At 42.7% G+C, this 15,629-nt stretch overlaps 1 protein-coding gene across 2 annotated transcripts in view; it reads right to left on the bottom strand.

The window, feature by feature from the left end:
* LOC118362266 (ribosomal protein S6 kinase 2 alpha-like) overlaps positions 1–15,221 on the bottom strand; it is an 85,603-nt gene extending 70,382 nt beyond the window's left edge. The window contains exons 1-2 of one of the 2 annotated variants that reach the window (XM_052485842.1): positions 14,569–15,221; positions 3,249–3,296 (exon numbers count right to left, since the gene is read on the bottom strand). In XM_052485842.1, the coding sequence (XP_052341802.1) occupies positions 3,249–3,296; positions 14,569–14,631 (111 nt within the window). In that variant the 5' untranslated portion in view covers positions 14,632–15,221. The remainder of the gene's footprint in view (positions 1–3,248; positions 3,297–14,568) is intronic. The other variant, XM_052485844.1, reaches the window with a different exon arrangement.
* Positions 15,222–15,629: the final 408 nt, after the last annotated feature.

The following is a 15,629-nucleotide window of genomic DNA, read 5'->3' as shown; positions in this document are numbered from 1 at the left end:
AAAACCATCTCCTTAGAGCTCTATCAGAGTGACCATCAGGTTCTTGGTCAACTCCCTGACCAAGGGCCTACTCTCCCGATTGCTCAGTTTGGCCGAACGCCAGCTCTAGGAAGAGTATTGGTGGTTCCAAACTTCTTCCATTTAAGGATGGAGGCCACTTTGTTCTTGAGGCCCTTCAATGCTGCAGACATTTTTTGGTACACTTCCCCTGTGCCTCAGCACAATCCTGTCTCCGAGCTCTAAGGAAAATTCCTTCGACCTCATGGCTTGGTTTTTGCTCTGACATGCACGGTCAACTGTGGGACCTTCTATAGACTAGAGATCGACCGATTAATCGGAAATCGGTATTTTTGGACACAGATTTCTTATTTTTTTATACCTTTATTTAACAAGGCAAGTCAGTTAAGAACACATTCTTATTTTCAATGACTGTCTTGTTCAGGGGCAGAATGACAGATTTTTACCTTGTCAGCTCGAGGATTCAATCTTGCAACCTTACAGTTAACTAGTCCAACGCTCTAACCACCTGATTACATTGCACTCCACGAGGTGACTGCCTGTTACGCAAATGCAGTAAGAAGCCAAGCTAAGTTGCTAGCTAGCATTAAACTTATCTTATAAAAAAACAAATCAATCATAATCACTAGTTAAACTAGTAATATCGTCAACCATGTGTAGTTATCTGGCGTGTCCTACGTTGCATATAATTGATGCATATAATTGATGCGGTGCGTATTCGCGAAAATGGACCGTCGTTGCTCCAATGTGTAACTAACCATAAACATCAATGCCTTTTTTTAAATCAATACACAAGTAAATATTTTTAAACCTGCATATTTAGTTAATATTGCCTGCTAACATGACTCGTTGCGAACTTCGAAGACTACTTCTTCCTAACAAAGACGCCAACGTCGCCAAACGGGGGATGATTTAACAAGAGCGCATTTGCGGAAAAATAAGCACAATAGTGGCATGCCTGTACCTAACCATAAACATAAATGAATTTCTTAAAGTAAATACACAGAAGTATATATTTTTAAACATGCATATTTAGCTAAAATAAATCCAGGTTAGCAGGCAATATTAACCAGGTGAAATTGTGTCACTTCTCTTGCATTCATTGCACGCAGAGTCAGTGTATATACAACAGTTTGGGCTGCCTGGCTCATTGCAAACTAATTTGCCAGAATTTTACATAATTATGACATGAAATTGAAGGTTGTGCAATGTAACAGGAATATTCAGTGAAATACAGAACCGTTCCGTATTTCACTGAAAGAATAAACATCTTGTTTTCGAGATGATAGTTTCCGGATTCGACCCTATTAATGATGTAAGGCTCGTATTTCTGTGTGTTATTATGTTATAATTAAGTCGATGATTTGATATTTGATAGAGCAGTCTGACTGAGCGGTGGTAGGCACCAGCAGGCTCGTAAGCATTCATTCAAACAGCACTTTCGTGCGTTTTGCCAGCAGCTCTTCGCTGTGCTTCAAGCATTGAGCTGTTTATCACTTCAAGCCTATCAACTCCCGAGATTAGGCTGGTGTAACCGATGTGAAATGGCTAGCTAGTTAGCGGGGTGCGCGCTAATAGCGTTTCAAACGTCACTCGCTCTGAGACTTGGAGTAGTTATTCCCCTTGCTCTGCATGGGTAAAGCTGCTTCGAGGGTGGCTGTTGACGATGTGTTCCTGGTTCGAGCCCAGGTAGGGGCGAGGAGAGGGATGGAAGCTATACTGTTACACTGGCAATACTAAAGTGCCTATTAGAACATCCAATAGTCAAAGGTTAATGAAATACAAATCGTATTGAGAGAAATAGTCCTATAATTCCTATAACTACAACCTAAAACGTCTTACCTGGGAATATTGAAGACTCATGTTAAAAGAAACCACCAGCTTTCATATGTCCTCATGTTCTGAGCTTACAGGAACTTACACGTAAGAAAGCTAACATGGCACATATTGCACTTTCTCCTCCAACACTTTGTTTTTGCATTATTTAAACCAAAATGAACATCTTTCATTATTTATTTGAGGCTAAATTGATTTTATTGATATATTATATTAAGTTAAAATAAGTGTTCATTGTCATTATTACAGATACATTTATTTAAAAAATAAAATTCATTTAAAATATATATTTTTTAAATCAGACGATTAAATCGGCATCAGGTTTTTTTTGGGTCCTCCAATAATCGGTTAATTAATTGATTAATTTATATTGACTGATTTCCTCATATGAACTGTAACTCTGTACAATCTTTGAAATTGTTGCATGTTGAGTTTATATTTTTGTTCAGATAGGTAAAGCATATTTTTAACCAATCCCTTCCATCTAGATCCCTATCCTCATCTAAAAAAACATAAGTCTCATCCTGACAGCACAATATTGGCCAACACCACCCAGTCGGTCATCCTGACAGCACAATATTGGCCAACACCACCCAGTCGGTCATCCTGACAGCACAATATTGGCCAACACCACCCAGTCGGTCATCCTGACAGCACAATATTGGCCAACACCACCCAGTCGGTCATCCTGACAGCACAATATTGGCCAACACCACCCAGTCGGTCATCCTGACAGCACAATATTGGCCAACACCACCCAGTCGGTCATCCTGACAGCACAATATTGGCCAACACCACCCAGTCGGTCATCCTGACAGAGCAATATTGGCCAACACCACCCAGTCGGTCATCCTGACAGCACAATATTGGCCAACACCACCCAGTCGGTCATCCTGACAGCGCAATATTGGCCAACACCACCCAGTCGGTCATCCTGACAGAGCAATATTGGCCAACACCACCCAGTCGGTCATCCTGACAGAGCAATATTGGCCAACACCACCCAGTCGGTCATCCTGAAAGCACATTGTCAGTTGATCCTTGCGTAGGGTTTCCAATGTCACTGCACACACGCAAGCACACGTGCAAGTGCACACTCAATCTTTGAGGATTTTTCTAGTTAGGAAAATGGGTAAAAAAAAAAAAAAAGCCAAAATACAGAAACCAGTGTGGTCTTATAGCCCATCAGTCCCCAGTTTCACCCTCATTGCTGTATTTGAGTCGAATCAGTGGATTTCTATTATTTGCGAGGCAATAGTCTTCCTGTTCGCACTTCCCATAAAATGAAGGCAGTGGAAAATAGCTCTTCCCAAAGGCACCTTCTCAAATTGTTTCAGCATTGCATAGTTTATTTGGTGAGCATGTGCGAGATGTGATCAGAAGACACCCCTTACCTTGTGACCAGCAGGTGGGACCCCATCCTCAGTGACGCTTTGCCCATTCTGAAAATAAACGAGACAGAACACGGTTTCAGTGCCAAGATGTTTGCTGTGTGTGAGATTGTATGTGTGGGTGGGAACCATAGCAACCTAGAGCATCTATACTCATTATGCTACCCAGTGCGTTTCACCTGTTGAAATGGCCAACAACCACAGTTCTCCTCCAACAATGTATCTAGCTGAAGCATTGTTAAGAGCCCTTCAAAAAGAGAACATCCATTTGTTATCAGCCAGTCTGCACGTTATTTCCCAGCATACACAGCATGGACCAGAGGCTAAAGCACCAGATGACATAATTGCCGTGTAGTTTCACAAGAGCAGACACTCTTTAAAATGTCATGATGAAAAGAGAATCAAGGCATTTCAAAAGACCATTACATGACAGGCTGGCCACTTTCCAGTGAAATCAAACTGCCATTAAAGCCATGATGATGATGATGATGATGATGATGATTAGGCAGCCTGATTCATTTGAATAACCAACAGTTAGTGTGTTAAAGACTCCAGGTTGCTGGGTTGAGAACATCAGATAATAACGTGTAATTGACTAAAATGTTTCACCCAAGGCCTTAGCAGATGGTTTGGTACCACAGTACATTGTCGTGCAATATTCAGCTGCCACAGGCCATTAAAAGGGTCGACAGCAAGTATCTCAAGATGTTCAATCTCTGTTTTCACAAAGAACTAAATATGATTTGTTTGGTCTGAAGCATTCTGTAAACTCATACCTTAGAACACTCAAATTCACATTCTTGCCTCGACAGAAACACACACAAAAAACACCCCTCTCTCTTACCATAGCAGTCAAAATAGAGACATATATTGCACTTGAAAAAAAAAATCAAACAGTCAAAGACACAGAGAGGTTCGGGCTTGAAGCGCCAACACTGACTGAGCCCCCCCCGCCCCCTCCTTCCCTGTCATGTCACAATGGAGAGAGGCGATCCTGAAGTCACACTTCCTCTACTACTCTTCTCCCCTGACGACAATACAAGTATTTTCTAACACACAGAGAGCAGAGCAGAGAGACAGGATATTGATTAGCCTCGAGTTGTGATAAAGAAGAAAGAGAGTGGGAAAATGGCTTATCTGGGGCACTGCCTTTGGTCTGAGGGCAGAAAAAGATCTTTACTAAACAGAGAACCGTGGACTTAACCTCCACTGACTAAGATTGTCCACGATAGGTCTGTTGGGTGTCTCAAAGGCTGCATTTATACAGATTGTCCAATTCTGATCTTTTGGTGAATCAGATCAGCTCATTAATTAGGCAAAATATCAGAATTGGGCTGCATGTGTAAACACAGCCAAAAGGACCAAGAGTGAGACATTACTGCAGCGGCCTCTGCTACAAATCAAGAGCGCAAAAGGAAAGCAGGATTACCGTAATCAGAGAACGTTTTCAGGGCACACCCTCACCAGAGAACTTGTTAGGCTATCAGCTCTTGGAAACACAATGAGCTTCTCAAACCCAGCCTGAGGGTTTTATGAGAGTGCAAGAGGAAGGTCAAAAGTCTAGTTGGGGTTTTCATCCAGTTTTGCGACATATTTGTCATGAGAATTTTCTAACCAGTGATGAGTTTCCACAAAACTGACTTACTGTGGATAAAAATCAGTGTGTGATGACGTAGTGCACAGAAAATAGACTTTTTCGCTTAAGTTTTCATGTACCGAATAAAAATCTAAAAGGGTTGTTTCCATCGCAGTTAAACTCTACCAATAGTTTCTGTGACAAAAACAAATAGGCCCACTCTGGTCTTGGCACCTGCTCTCTAGCCAACACTATGGCGCGGCTGTGCGGTCAATGGAGAGTGTAATCTACATGAGATTATTATGGATAAGAGCGAGAATTTTTATTTGTCAAACGTTAGACAAGCATCGATCACGTCACCAGAATAATACCCTTGATATTTATTGGAAAGGAGCGTCAAATTTACTTTGATATGGTGGTTATTATATAAATATTTGCTCATAAAAGCATTTCCACTGACATTTCTTTCATACTTAATTTAACCGACACAACAGGATCCCACCATAAATCAAACCAACACAATTCTGTCAGCATTTATAACATTTTCATTGCCATCACAGCTGTCTTGTTTTTAATTTCTCTCCTCCATACGGTATGACTTTACTAGCGTAACAAACCAAATGTGGATGGTAAAAGTGGTCACTGACTGCAGTCGTTGAAAGGGATAGTGCAAGTGACATCACCCACAATGCTTTTCCAGGCAATGACATCAGGGTTTACATCCATGCGGGTAGTTAAGGCATTTTTAGTATGTTCCACATGTTACACCTAAATCACCTCAAAAATTACATTAAAAAAATAATAGGCTTGCAGAGGTGAACTACCTCTTTAATAAACTCTAAATATAGGTCAGTGTTGCACAGCTAACAAGGAAACACAAACCAACAATGAATCATAAAAAGGAGGGGTTTACACACAAACAAAATATATTTCATTAAAAAATAAATAAATACATTTAAAAAAAAGAGGCTCCTTGAGGAAACCAAATGGCCGTCCGGTTCCGGACTGTTTCCCTAACCTCTGTGTAGACATCCCCTCTATTTTTTACCTTCCTTATCCCCTCCCATAAAGTTCTCACTACTGTAGTCATGATCCCAGAGTCTTCAGGAGAGGTTGGAGCAGGAATGTGGAAGATGCTGCTCCACACATTTTGGCCTAATTAGCCCTGCATGGCTGAGCCAAGTGGCACAGTTAACCACGCTCTCCCCTGAGATTTCAACCAGAGTAAAAACACACACACACTTTAGAACTACAACCTCACAATTACACATTCAAACTCAGAGATTCAAAATGTACATCAGGGCTCCCCAAATGGCAGCACACAGGACGAATGTCCCCTCCCATGTTAAAAATAAGAAGTTATAAAAAATAAAGACACCAGTGAATCAGATTCTAAGGGATTTTTATTTTGGAAATGTGTTCCAAAGTATTCTCATGCATAATTGTGATCGTATACAAACGTAAGCAAGTTTTAGTCAAATGTTATATCGGTTTGTCCTTCTTGCGGTGAAGTTGCAGTCTACAAAGTATCTGTAATGATGTACCGACCCTCTGACCATCCACTCAATAATGATTATATATAATCTAGTTGATGATCCCTGACATACATTTCTGTACACACTTAGGGCTGAGTGGTATTTTACTGTATAATGGGGCTACAGGTATTGATTGATCCACCGATGTGGATTTTCACTGTACCTTCACTAAATAGTATTTGTCACATGAGCCAAATACAACAGGTGTAGACCTTTCAGTGAACTGCTGTAAGGTATTTTAATGTTTGATTTGTTATATCATTGAGTAAATGACTCAAAGAAGAACTGTATGAATGCTGGAATTGAACAAATATGCAAATAGAAACCGGTTCGAGGCTACAAAATAGCATTTTAACGCGGTGTTCTACAAATAGGACGACTACACTGTCAGTTTTTGCCGATACAGTCTTTTTGAATGAACAGTATAAAGCAACCAGAATGAATAAAGCCCATTAAAACCACTTAGAATTAATATGCTGCTATCCTAGGGTCACGCACTACCCATAATGCATTTTTAGAACTTTCATTATTCAGAAACATCAAATCGGGTCAAATTATATCATTTTGCCATCGCTCTACGCACATAGCTTGCAGCCAGCCATGTGACACAATTATGTTACTCAAAAGACATCTATAATTCATGCAATGTAAACATCCTTGAAGAACTCATGGTGTGGTTAAAATATAACTTCAGCGTAACAGCTATGATTATAGTGCAATACTGTACTTCAAACTAAAATGCTGCATCATTGACCATCTTTAATTCATAAGCTTTACTTAGAAAAAAAACTAGAATGTAGCATACCACAGTTCAAACGTTTGGGGTCACTTAGAAATGGCCTTGTTTTTTGAAAAGAGATGCACATTTTTTGCCCATAAAAATAATGTCAAATTGATCAGAAACAGTGTAGATAGATATTGTAAATGACTATTGTAGCTGGAAACGGACGGTTTACGGAATATCTACATAGGAGTATAGAGGCCCATTATCAGCAACCATCACACCTGTGTTCTAATGGCACGTTGTGTTAGCTAATCCAAGTTTATCCTTTAAAAAAAGGCTAGTTAATCATTAGAAAACTATTTTGCAATTATGTTATCACAGCTGAACACCGTTCTGATTTAAAGAGGCAATAAAACTGCCCTTTAGCCTGTTAGGCCGCCCCATCCCGGATCCGGGATTGTGACTACAGCCTCAAGCTCATTACCATAACGCAACATTAGCGATTTCTGAAAATTGCAAAATAAATGAAATAAATATGCCTGTCCTCAAGCTTATCCCTTTCTTAACAATCCTGTCGTCTCAGATTTTCAAAATATGCTTTAGAACCAGAGAAAATCAATAATTTGTGTAAGAGTGGTGATAGCTAGCGTAGCATTTAGCGTTAGCATTTAGCACGCAACATTCACAAAAACCAGCAAAGGGATCAAATAAAATAATTTACCTTTGAAGAACTTCAGATGTTTCAATGAGGAGACTCTCAGTTACATAGCAGATGTCCAGTTTTTCCTGAAAGATGCTTGTGTAGGACACAACGTTCCGTTTGTTACTATGCATTTGGCTACCGAAACTAACCGAAAATTCAGTCACCTAAACGTCGAACTTTTTTCCGAATTAACTCCATAATATCGACTGAAACATGGAAAACGTTGTTTGAATCAATCCTCAAGGTGTTTGGTCATATATCTCTTCATTGAAATGCCAGTCCTAGACGCGTGCATTCTTCTCTGATTCGGATGGAAAAATACTGGGACCTGACTTTTGCGCACCAATTTCCACGCAGACACCATGCGGGACACTTGGTAATTGTAGGCTCTTATGGCCAATCTTCCAATGATATGCCTACAAATACGTCACAATGCTGCAGACACCTGGGGGAAACGATAGGAAGTGTCCGTTGATTCCTGTGCCATTCACAGCCATATAAGGAGATCATGGAAAACGTGCCTTCAGAAATCCTGTTGATTTCCTGGTCACTCAAACATCTTGGTTTTGCCTGTAGATATTGTTCTATGGCACTCACAGTGAAAATCTTTGCAGTTCTGGAAACGTCAGAGTGTCTTCTTTCCAAAACTATCAATTCCAAGCATAGTCGAGCATCTTTTCGTGACAAAATATCGCGCTAAAAACGGGCACGTCTTTTTATCCAAAAATGAAATACTGCCCCTAGAGTTCTAACTAGTTGAGTATCTGGATCATCAGCATTTGTGGGTTCGATAACAGGCTCAAATTGGCCAGAAACAAAGACCATTCTTCTGACACTCGTCAGTCTATTCTTGTTCTGAGAAATTAAGGTTATTCCATGCGAGAAATTGCCAAGAAACTGAAGACCTGGTACAACGCTGTGTACTACTCCCTTCACAGAACAGCGCAAGCTGGCTCTAACCATAATAGAAAGAGCGGGAGGCCCCGTTGCACAACTGAGCAAGAGGACAAGTATCAAGTGTCAAGTTTGAGAAACCGACACCGCAAGTCCTCAACTGGCAGCTTCATTAAATAGTACCCGCAAAACACCAGTTTCAATGTCATCAGTTAAGTGGCGACTCCGGGATGCTGGCCTTCTAGGCGTTATTGTTTGCTTTTCTTTCAAGAACAAGGACATTTCTAAGTGACCACAAACGTTTGAATGGTAATGTAGCCATTTTTTATTTAACTAGGCAAGTCAGTTAAGAACAAATTCTTATTTACAATGACTGCCTAGGAACAGTGGGTTAACGGTCTTGTTCAGGGGCAGAACGACACATTTTTACCATTGCGTCTGCTTGGGGATTCAATCTAGCAACCTTTCGGTTACTAGTCCAACGCTCTAACCACTAGGCTACCTGCCGCCCCTACCTGCAGCTATGACGAAACAAGGAAAGCGACCTCATATCTGCCAGTGTGAAAGTAGCTTCAGGTTGTGTTATCACATGCCCCTATGGCAGCCAGTAAGTCATCTCTCCCAGGTAGTGTTTGTTCCACAGGTCACACCCAGATCAGCTGACGGTAAGGCAAAAGGCCCTTCTCTAGATGTGTTCCAAGATGGCTACATTGTAGTCACCTTCCAGATCTCACAACGCCAGCGTGCAGCACCACTACATTATACTAGGTCTGGAACACACCCAATCTGCTTACATAATGGCCATAGATCCAGTAGAGCACACAGCCTTGGCCGCGGACGACTACAACACCATTGTTAAGTTTGCCGACGACAACGGTAGTAGGTCTGATCACTGACGAGGCGGTAAGTGACCTGGCAGTGTGGTGCCAAGACAACATCTTCTTCAAAGTCAGCAAGACAAAGGATCGGATTGTGGACTACAAAGAAATGGAGGACCGTGGACTACAAAGAAATGGAGGACCGTGGACTACAAAGAAATGGAGGACCGTGGACTACAAAGAAATGGAGGACCGTGGACTACAAAGAAATGGAGGACCGTGGACTACAAAGAAATGGAGGACCGTGGACTACAAAGAAATGGAGGACCGTGGACTACAAAGAAATGGAGGGCCGTGGACTACAAAGAAATGGAGGGCCGTGGACTACAAAGAAATGGAGGACCGTGGACTACAAAGAAATGGAGGGCCGTGCACTACAAAGAAATGGAGGACCGTGGACTACAAAGAAATGGAGGGCCGTGGACTACAAAGAAATGGAGGGCCGTGGACTACAAAGAAATGGAGGGCCGTGGACTACAAAGAAATGGAGGGCCGTGGACTACAAAGAAATGGAGGGCCGTGGACTACAAAGAAATGGAGGGCCGTGCACTACAAAGAAATGGAGGACCGTGGACTACAAAGAAATGGAGGGCCGTGGACTACAAAGAAATGGAGGGCCGTGGACTACAAAGAAATGGAGGGCCGTGGACTACAAAGAAATGGAGGGCCGTGGACTACAAAGAAATGGAGGGCCGTGGACTACAAAGAAATGGAGGGCCGTGGACTACGAAGAAATGGAGGGCCGTGGACTACAAAGAAATGGAGGACCGTGGACTACAAAGAAATGGAGGACCGTGGACTACAAAGAAATGGAGGACCGTGGACTACAAAGAAATGGAGGACCGTGGACTACAAAGAAATGGAGGACCGTGGACTACAAAGAAATGGAGGACCGTGGACTACAAAGAAATGGAGGACCGTGGACTACAAAGAAATGGAGGACCGTGGACTACAAAGAAATGGAGGACCGTGGACTACAAAGAAATGGAGGGCCGTGGACTACAAAGAAATGGAGGGCCGTGCACTACAAAGAAATGGAGGGCCGTGCACTACAAAGAAATGGAGGGCCGTGGACTACAAAGAAATGGAGGGACTACGTGGACTACAAAGAAATGGAGGGCCGTGGACTACAAAGAAATGGAGGACCGTGCACTACAAAGAAATGGAGGGCCGTGGACTACAAAGAAATGGAGGGCCGTGGACTACAAAGAAATGGAGGACCGTGCACTACAAAGAAATGGAGGGCCGTGCACTACAAAGAAATGGAGGGCCGTGGACTACAAAGAAATGGAGGGCCGTGGACTACAAAGAAATGGAGGGCCGTGGACTACAAAGAAATGGAGGACCGTGGACTACAAAGAAATGGAGGACCGTGGACTACAAAGAAATGGAGGGCCGTGCACTACAAAGAAATGGAGGACCGTGGACTACAAAGAAATGGAGGACCGTGGACTACAAAGAAATGGAGGGCCGTGGACTACAAAGAAATGGAGGACCGTGGACTACAAAGAAATGGAGGACCGTGGACTACAAAGAAATGGAGGACCGTGGACTACAAAGAAATGGAGGGCCGTGGACTACAAAGAAATGGAGGACCGTGGACTACAAAGAAATGGAGGGCCGTGGACTACAAAGAAATGGAGGACCGTGGACTACAACACCATCATTAAGTTTGCCCCATCCACAGGGCTGTAGTGGAGCGGATCGAGAGCTTCAAGTTCATCAGTGTCCAGATCACTAAGGATCGATCATGGTCCAAACATACTAACAAAGTCATGAAGAGGGATCGACAATGCCTCTTCCCCCACCGAAGGCTGAAAATATTGGGTATGGGCCCTCAGAACGTTAAGGATCTACAGCTGCATCATTGAGAGCATCTGGACTAGCTGCAATCAGCGCCTTGTTATGGCAACTGCTTGGCATCTGACCGCAAGGTGCTACAGAGGGTAGTGCGTCCAGTACCTGTATACCAGGCAGTGTCAGAAGAAGTCCCCTAAAAATAGCCACCCAAGTCATACTGTTCTCTCTCTGCTACCACACGGCAAGCAGAAGCGATGCACCCAACTAAACTAACTTTGACTCATCACATACGCTGCTGCTACTGTTAACTATCTGTCACTTTATTCCTAGTTAAATGTACATGTCTACCTCAATTATCTCCTACCACAGCACATACACTTGATACTGGTACCTCCTGTATATAGAAGGGAAGGGCCCGTAAGGAAGCAGTTCACTGTTAGTCCACGAAGCATGTGACAAATATAATGTGATTTGAGCCATTAGCTGCTGTGTGCAGCGCGTCTGCAACATAGTTGGTCTGGAATACACCCACTCTCTCTCCCTCGCCCTCCCTGTGTGGCTCAGAAAGTGTACCCTGTGCTGGCAGGCCACGCATGGCTCAGAGGAATGTGGACCATTGTCTCACAGTTATTAACTCAACCCCTGGCCTCTTGCGTAATAACAGGGCGATCTCCAGAACTGCTGACAGTCATCCCTTGCAGAGGCTTGTTGTGTTTTGTTCTGCTCTGTTCTACTCTCTATCAGAAAATACCTGATAAAAGCATGCGCCAAAACGCATTGGTTTTCACAACAAAGAATTATTTTGCAGCGAACTTGCAAATGTCCTGCCAAGAGTTGATGAATATATTTTTATGTTCAGCTTCTTCTGCTGCACCTGGGTAGAAAAAGCTCTGCTGGGAACAGAGGACTAGTGTGTAGTAGAGGTAGACACCTGATTGCATCAGTCGCAAACACGTCCTTCAGAGTCACAAGTCTTCCAAATTAAAAATGTAACATTTATATCAAAGCATTACATGTTCACCAGAAGAAGAGGTTCATGACAATATGAGCAGGAAACAAAAATCATGTGCCTCACATGTACAGGGGAACAATAACAGTGACTTCATCAGTGATCAAAGGAGTGTCTATGACTAGGTCATTGCTCTATGTCGAGGCATCTGTTGGGGATTCTCCGGATCACTTTGGGGATCGGGGGAGTCTCAGACGGATAGCCAATCCCAATTCGCACCTCCCCCTCCCGCTTTGCCATAACCCTTGGATGTTTTGCAGATCTGAAGGTTCTGGATAGGTTGGTCTATAAACAGCAGTGTGGTGGAGACTCCACATTACAGATTTGCGAACGTCAAAACGGATGGGGCCAGAGTGGAGAGGAAGGGAGCAAACTGGGACCGGAAGAAGCCTGGTGGTGTGCCAGGTGCGATCCAGTGGCAGCACATGGAACGAGACTAGTATAGGGAAGTGAACGGAACGACTGGTGAATGTGATGACAGGGAGGAATAGAGACAGGGAAGAATGGAGGGATAACTTTGTAGTGGTATGTGACTAAACCCTGGGCCGGATCTGTAGCCTTCACACAGTCTCTAGTTTCAAAACACAGAGTCACTGACAGGAAACAAACAGCTCATCAGCTGTCATCTGATAGGAGAGAGTAGCTCCTCTCACCGAGTGGATGTGTTAAGAGTGTGTTGATTATAACATTTATATTCAGATCAGACGTTCATAACAATACGCTTGGATATTTGACATCCTACAATTTAGAACTGTAGGCAGCTGTCGACAGTAGCTGACATCATTATCAGATCAAGTATAGCAATGGACCAATGGTAGAATCTGAACCTAGTTTGTACTTGACAGTCAGTACCTTGACATTTCCATAAAGCTGTTAATGAATCTGACCTTGTCCAAACCGATAGTAATCCAAAACCACAACCCTTCAATCAATCAATCAATCCACAGCTCTCTCTGGTATCCAACCCCAGCCTTAACATCCGCCTGTCTCAGGGCTCTCAGTTTACAGCTCAATCAAATCAGCCTCGGTCTCGTCTGTCGGTCTAAGACTGGAGTGGAGTCGGGTGCCAACGAGAGCTGTGCTGTGACAGCCTCAAGCTCAATGGGATAGGTCTCAGTGTGCCAAATTCTAAAGGCATTTGTCATCTCTCTACATCACACAAAACGAGGCAAGACAGGCATAATTTTACCTGCCCATCCAATCTGGTGGGGATTGGGGAAGACCTCATTCCCAACAGGTGTAGTATAGCTACACTCCTCCAGTTGAACCAAATCACAACACAAAGAGATAAGTATGAGAACATAGTAGGGAGAATGGGCTCTCTAGGTTTACATGTAATGCTTCTGCGAGACAGAACGCTGGTTTATTGCGTTGTGACTGAGACAGTAAGTCACTCTTGCCTCCAATTTGCCTTTAACAAAGGTTTCAAGGTCATGACCATAGTAAAAATTCCAGCGCGGACTTCCTGGCAAGCAGCCACCTGTCAAGAGGTGCGGAGGACATTCAAAACGGCAGAAGCAGAGTTCAACTAATGTCCTCTGAACATTAGCTATTAGACTAGACTACTATACATCAAAAGGAAAATGTCAGGCCATGGCAACAACAGAATAAAACAGAATAAGAGTGGATAGGGAGAGTAGCCTACTCACTTGATAACAAATTCAAGTAAATGGCAGAGGAAGATTTAAACAAGTATTTTGAACGAGTTTTAGAGTTCACAGGTCACTGCTCCATGGAATCAATCACATAAAACTATACCCCTGCTGATTTGATTACGGCTAAATTTTGTCACACACACACATGGGTACATTGCATCAACCTACTGTAAAAAACAAGCAAGTGCACTCCTTAACTTTACAAACATGTAGAATAACAACTGGGGCGCTTTCAGCAGGACAACGTTTTGGAACGTTCAGATAGAAATATGCTATGTAGAACAAACATGCATATCTGACATGCAGAATATGGAATCACGTCAGCTCCATGTGGCATTTCCATTTCCAACGCCTGAGAACGTTTTCGTACTGAACATGGCCCAAGTCAACATTGTTCCATTATGTCAATAAAAAACAATTGAATCCTGGTATTTATTGTCAAGTGTCTTTCCAAGTACACAAATTAACAGAAGGGAAAAGTGTAGCCTACAAATAGCCTATATTTGGCATGAGGAATGACAATAAGAGCAATTTCACCGGTGCCCTTACCTCTGAGTCCAGTGTAACTAATTCCATTTGGGGCCAGGGCTCCGCAAGATGTGCAAGAGGCATTATGCTGGTTTAGTATCGCTCTCTGCTACCGAAATACACGTTCAATTTGCCCAGATGGATTGTAGAGTGAGGTTACGTTACCCTGGACAATGCTTTGTTTATTCACAATCTGAATTCCGGTCGGTTATGATGTATCAATTCAATCCCCGGTGCAGACGCGTATTCCAGTCGCACTCGGGAGCCGTTTGCTACAAACAAATATAAACCCGAATGAATAGCACACGAGAAAACTATTGACGATACCAATTCCAGGATATGAGTAGAATCAGACCCCTCTACACAGGTAGCCTAGGTCAGATTTGTAGTGAAGAGCCGACTGAGTTTCCAAGCCGTTAATTAGGCTATGCAATTATATTCATTCGCCAAAATAATTAGCTTTCTCTTGAGTCCATGTAACCTAATTAATCGACGACGCAGCCTATTATATTATAGGCATACAGCTTCTCTTCTTCTCTGTATTTATGAGAGATTACTCGGAATGGGGACTTCGTTCTGTACTGCCTCCAGAATGTAGCGTTGAAGCTGACCGCAACTCGAACTGTTATTGGCAGACTCCAGACTGATTTCTTCTGGTATTCGTCGGTCCGCCCAACTGTATTTTCGCCATCCTCTGGAGGCTGGTTGAACTGCAATTTATGTATAGGATTACCTTACGTAATACGCCAAAGCGCACCAAATGCACTTTTTTTTAAATACAGTAATCAAATTAAAAAGGTTGGCACCGTAATAAGACCTTGAAGATGATTTTGTTCAGCATGATGGTAAAAAAAAGATAATAGAGAGGAGAAAAAGGACGGGAGAAGAAGAAGACAAAGAAGAAGAGAGGGGTCAAGGGCGTTGATGACGAGGATGGTATAGTGATTCATTTTTATGCACACAGGTGTCATGCCCATTCATTGCAAGTGCTCGCTATCAATGTCCCTTCAAAAAGACATTTGGTACATGACACATTTGGATTTGAAGGAAAACAGTTACAATTTATTACCTAATAAAAATGA

Source organism: Oncorhynchus keta, chromosome 29 (assembly GCF_023373465.1).
Source record: "Oncorhynchus keta strain PuntledgeMale-10-30-2019 chromosome 29, Oket_V2, whole genome shotgun sequence".
NCBI lineage: Eukaryota > Metazoa > Chordata > Actinopteri > Salmoniformes > Salmonidae > Oncorhynchus > Oncorhynchus keta.
This window is presented reverse-complemented; position numbering and strand designations above follow the sequence as displayed.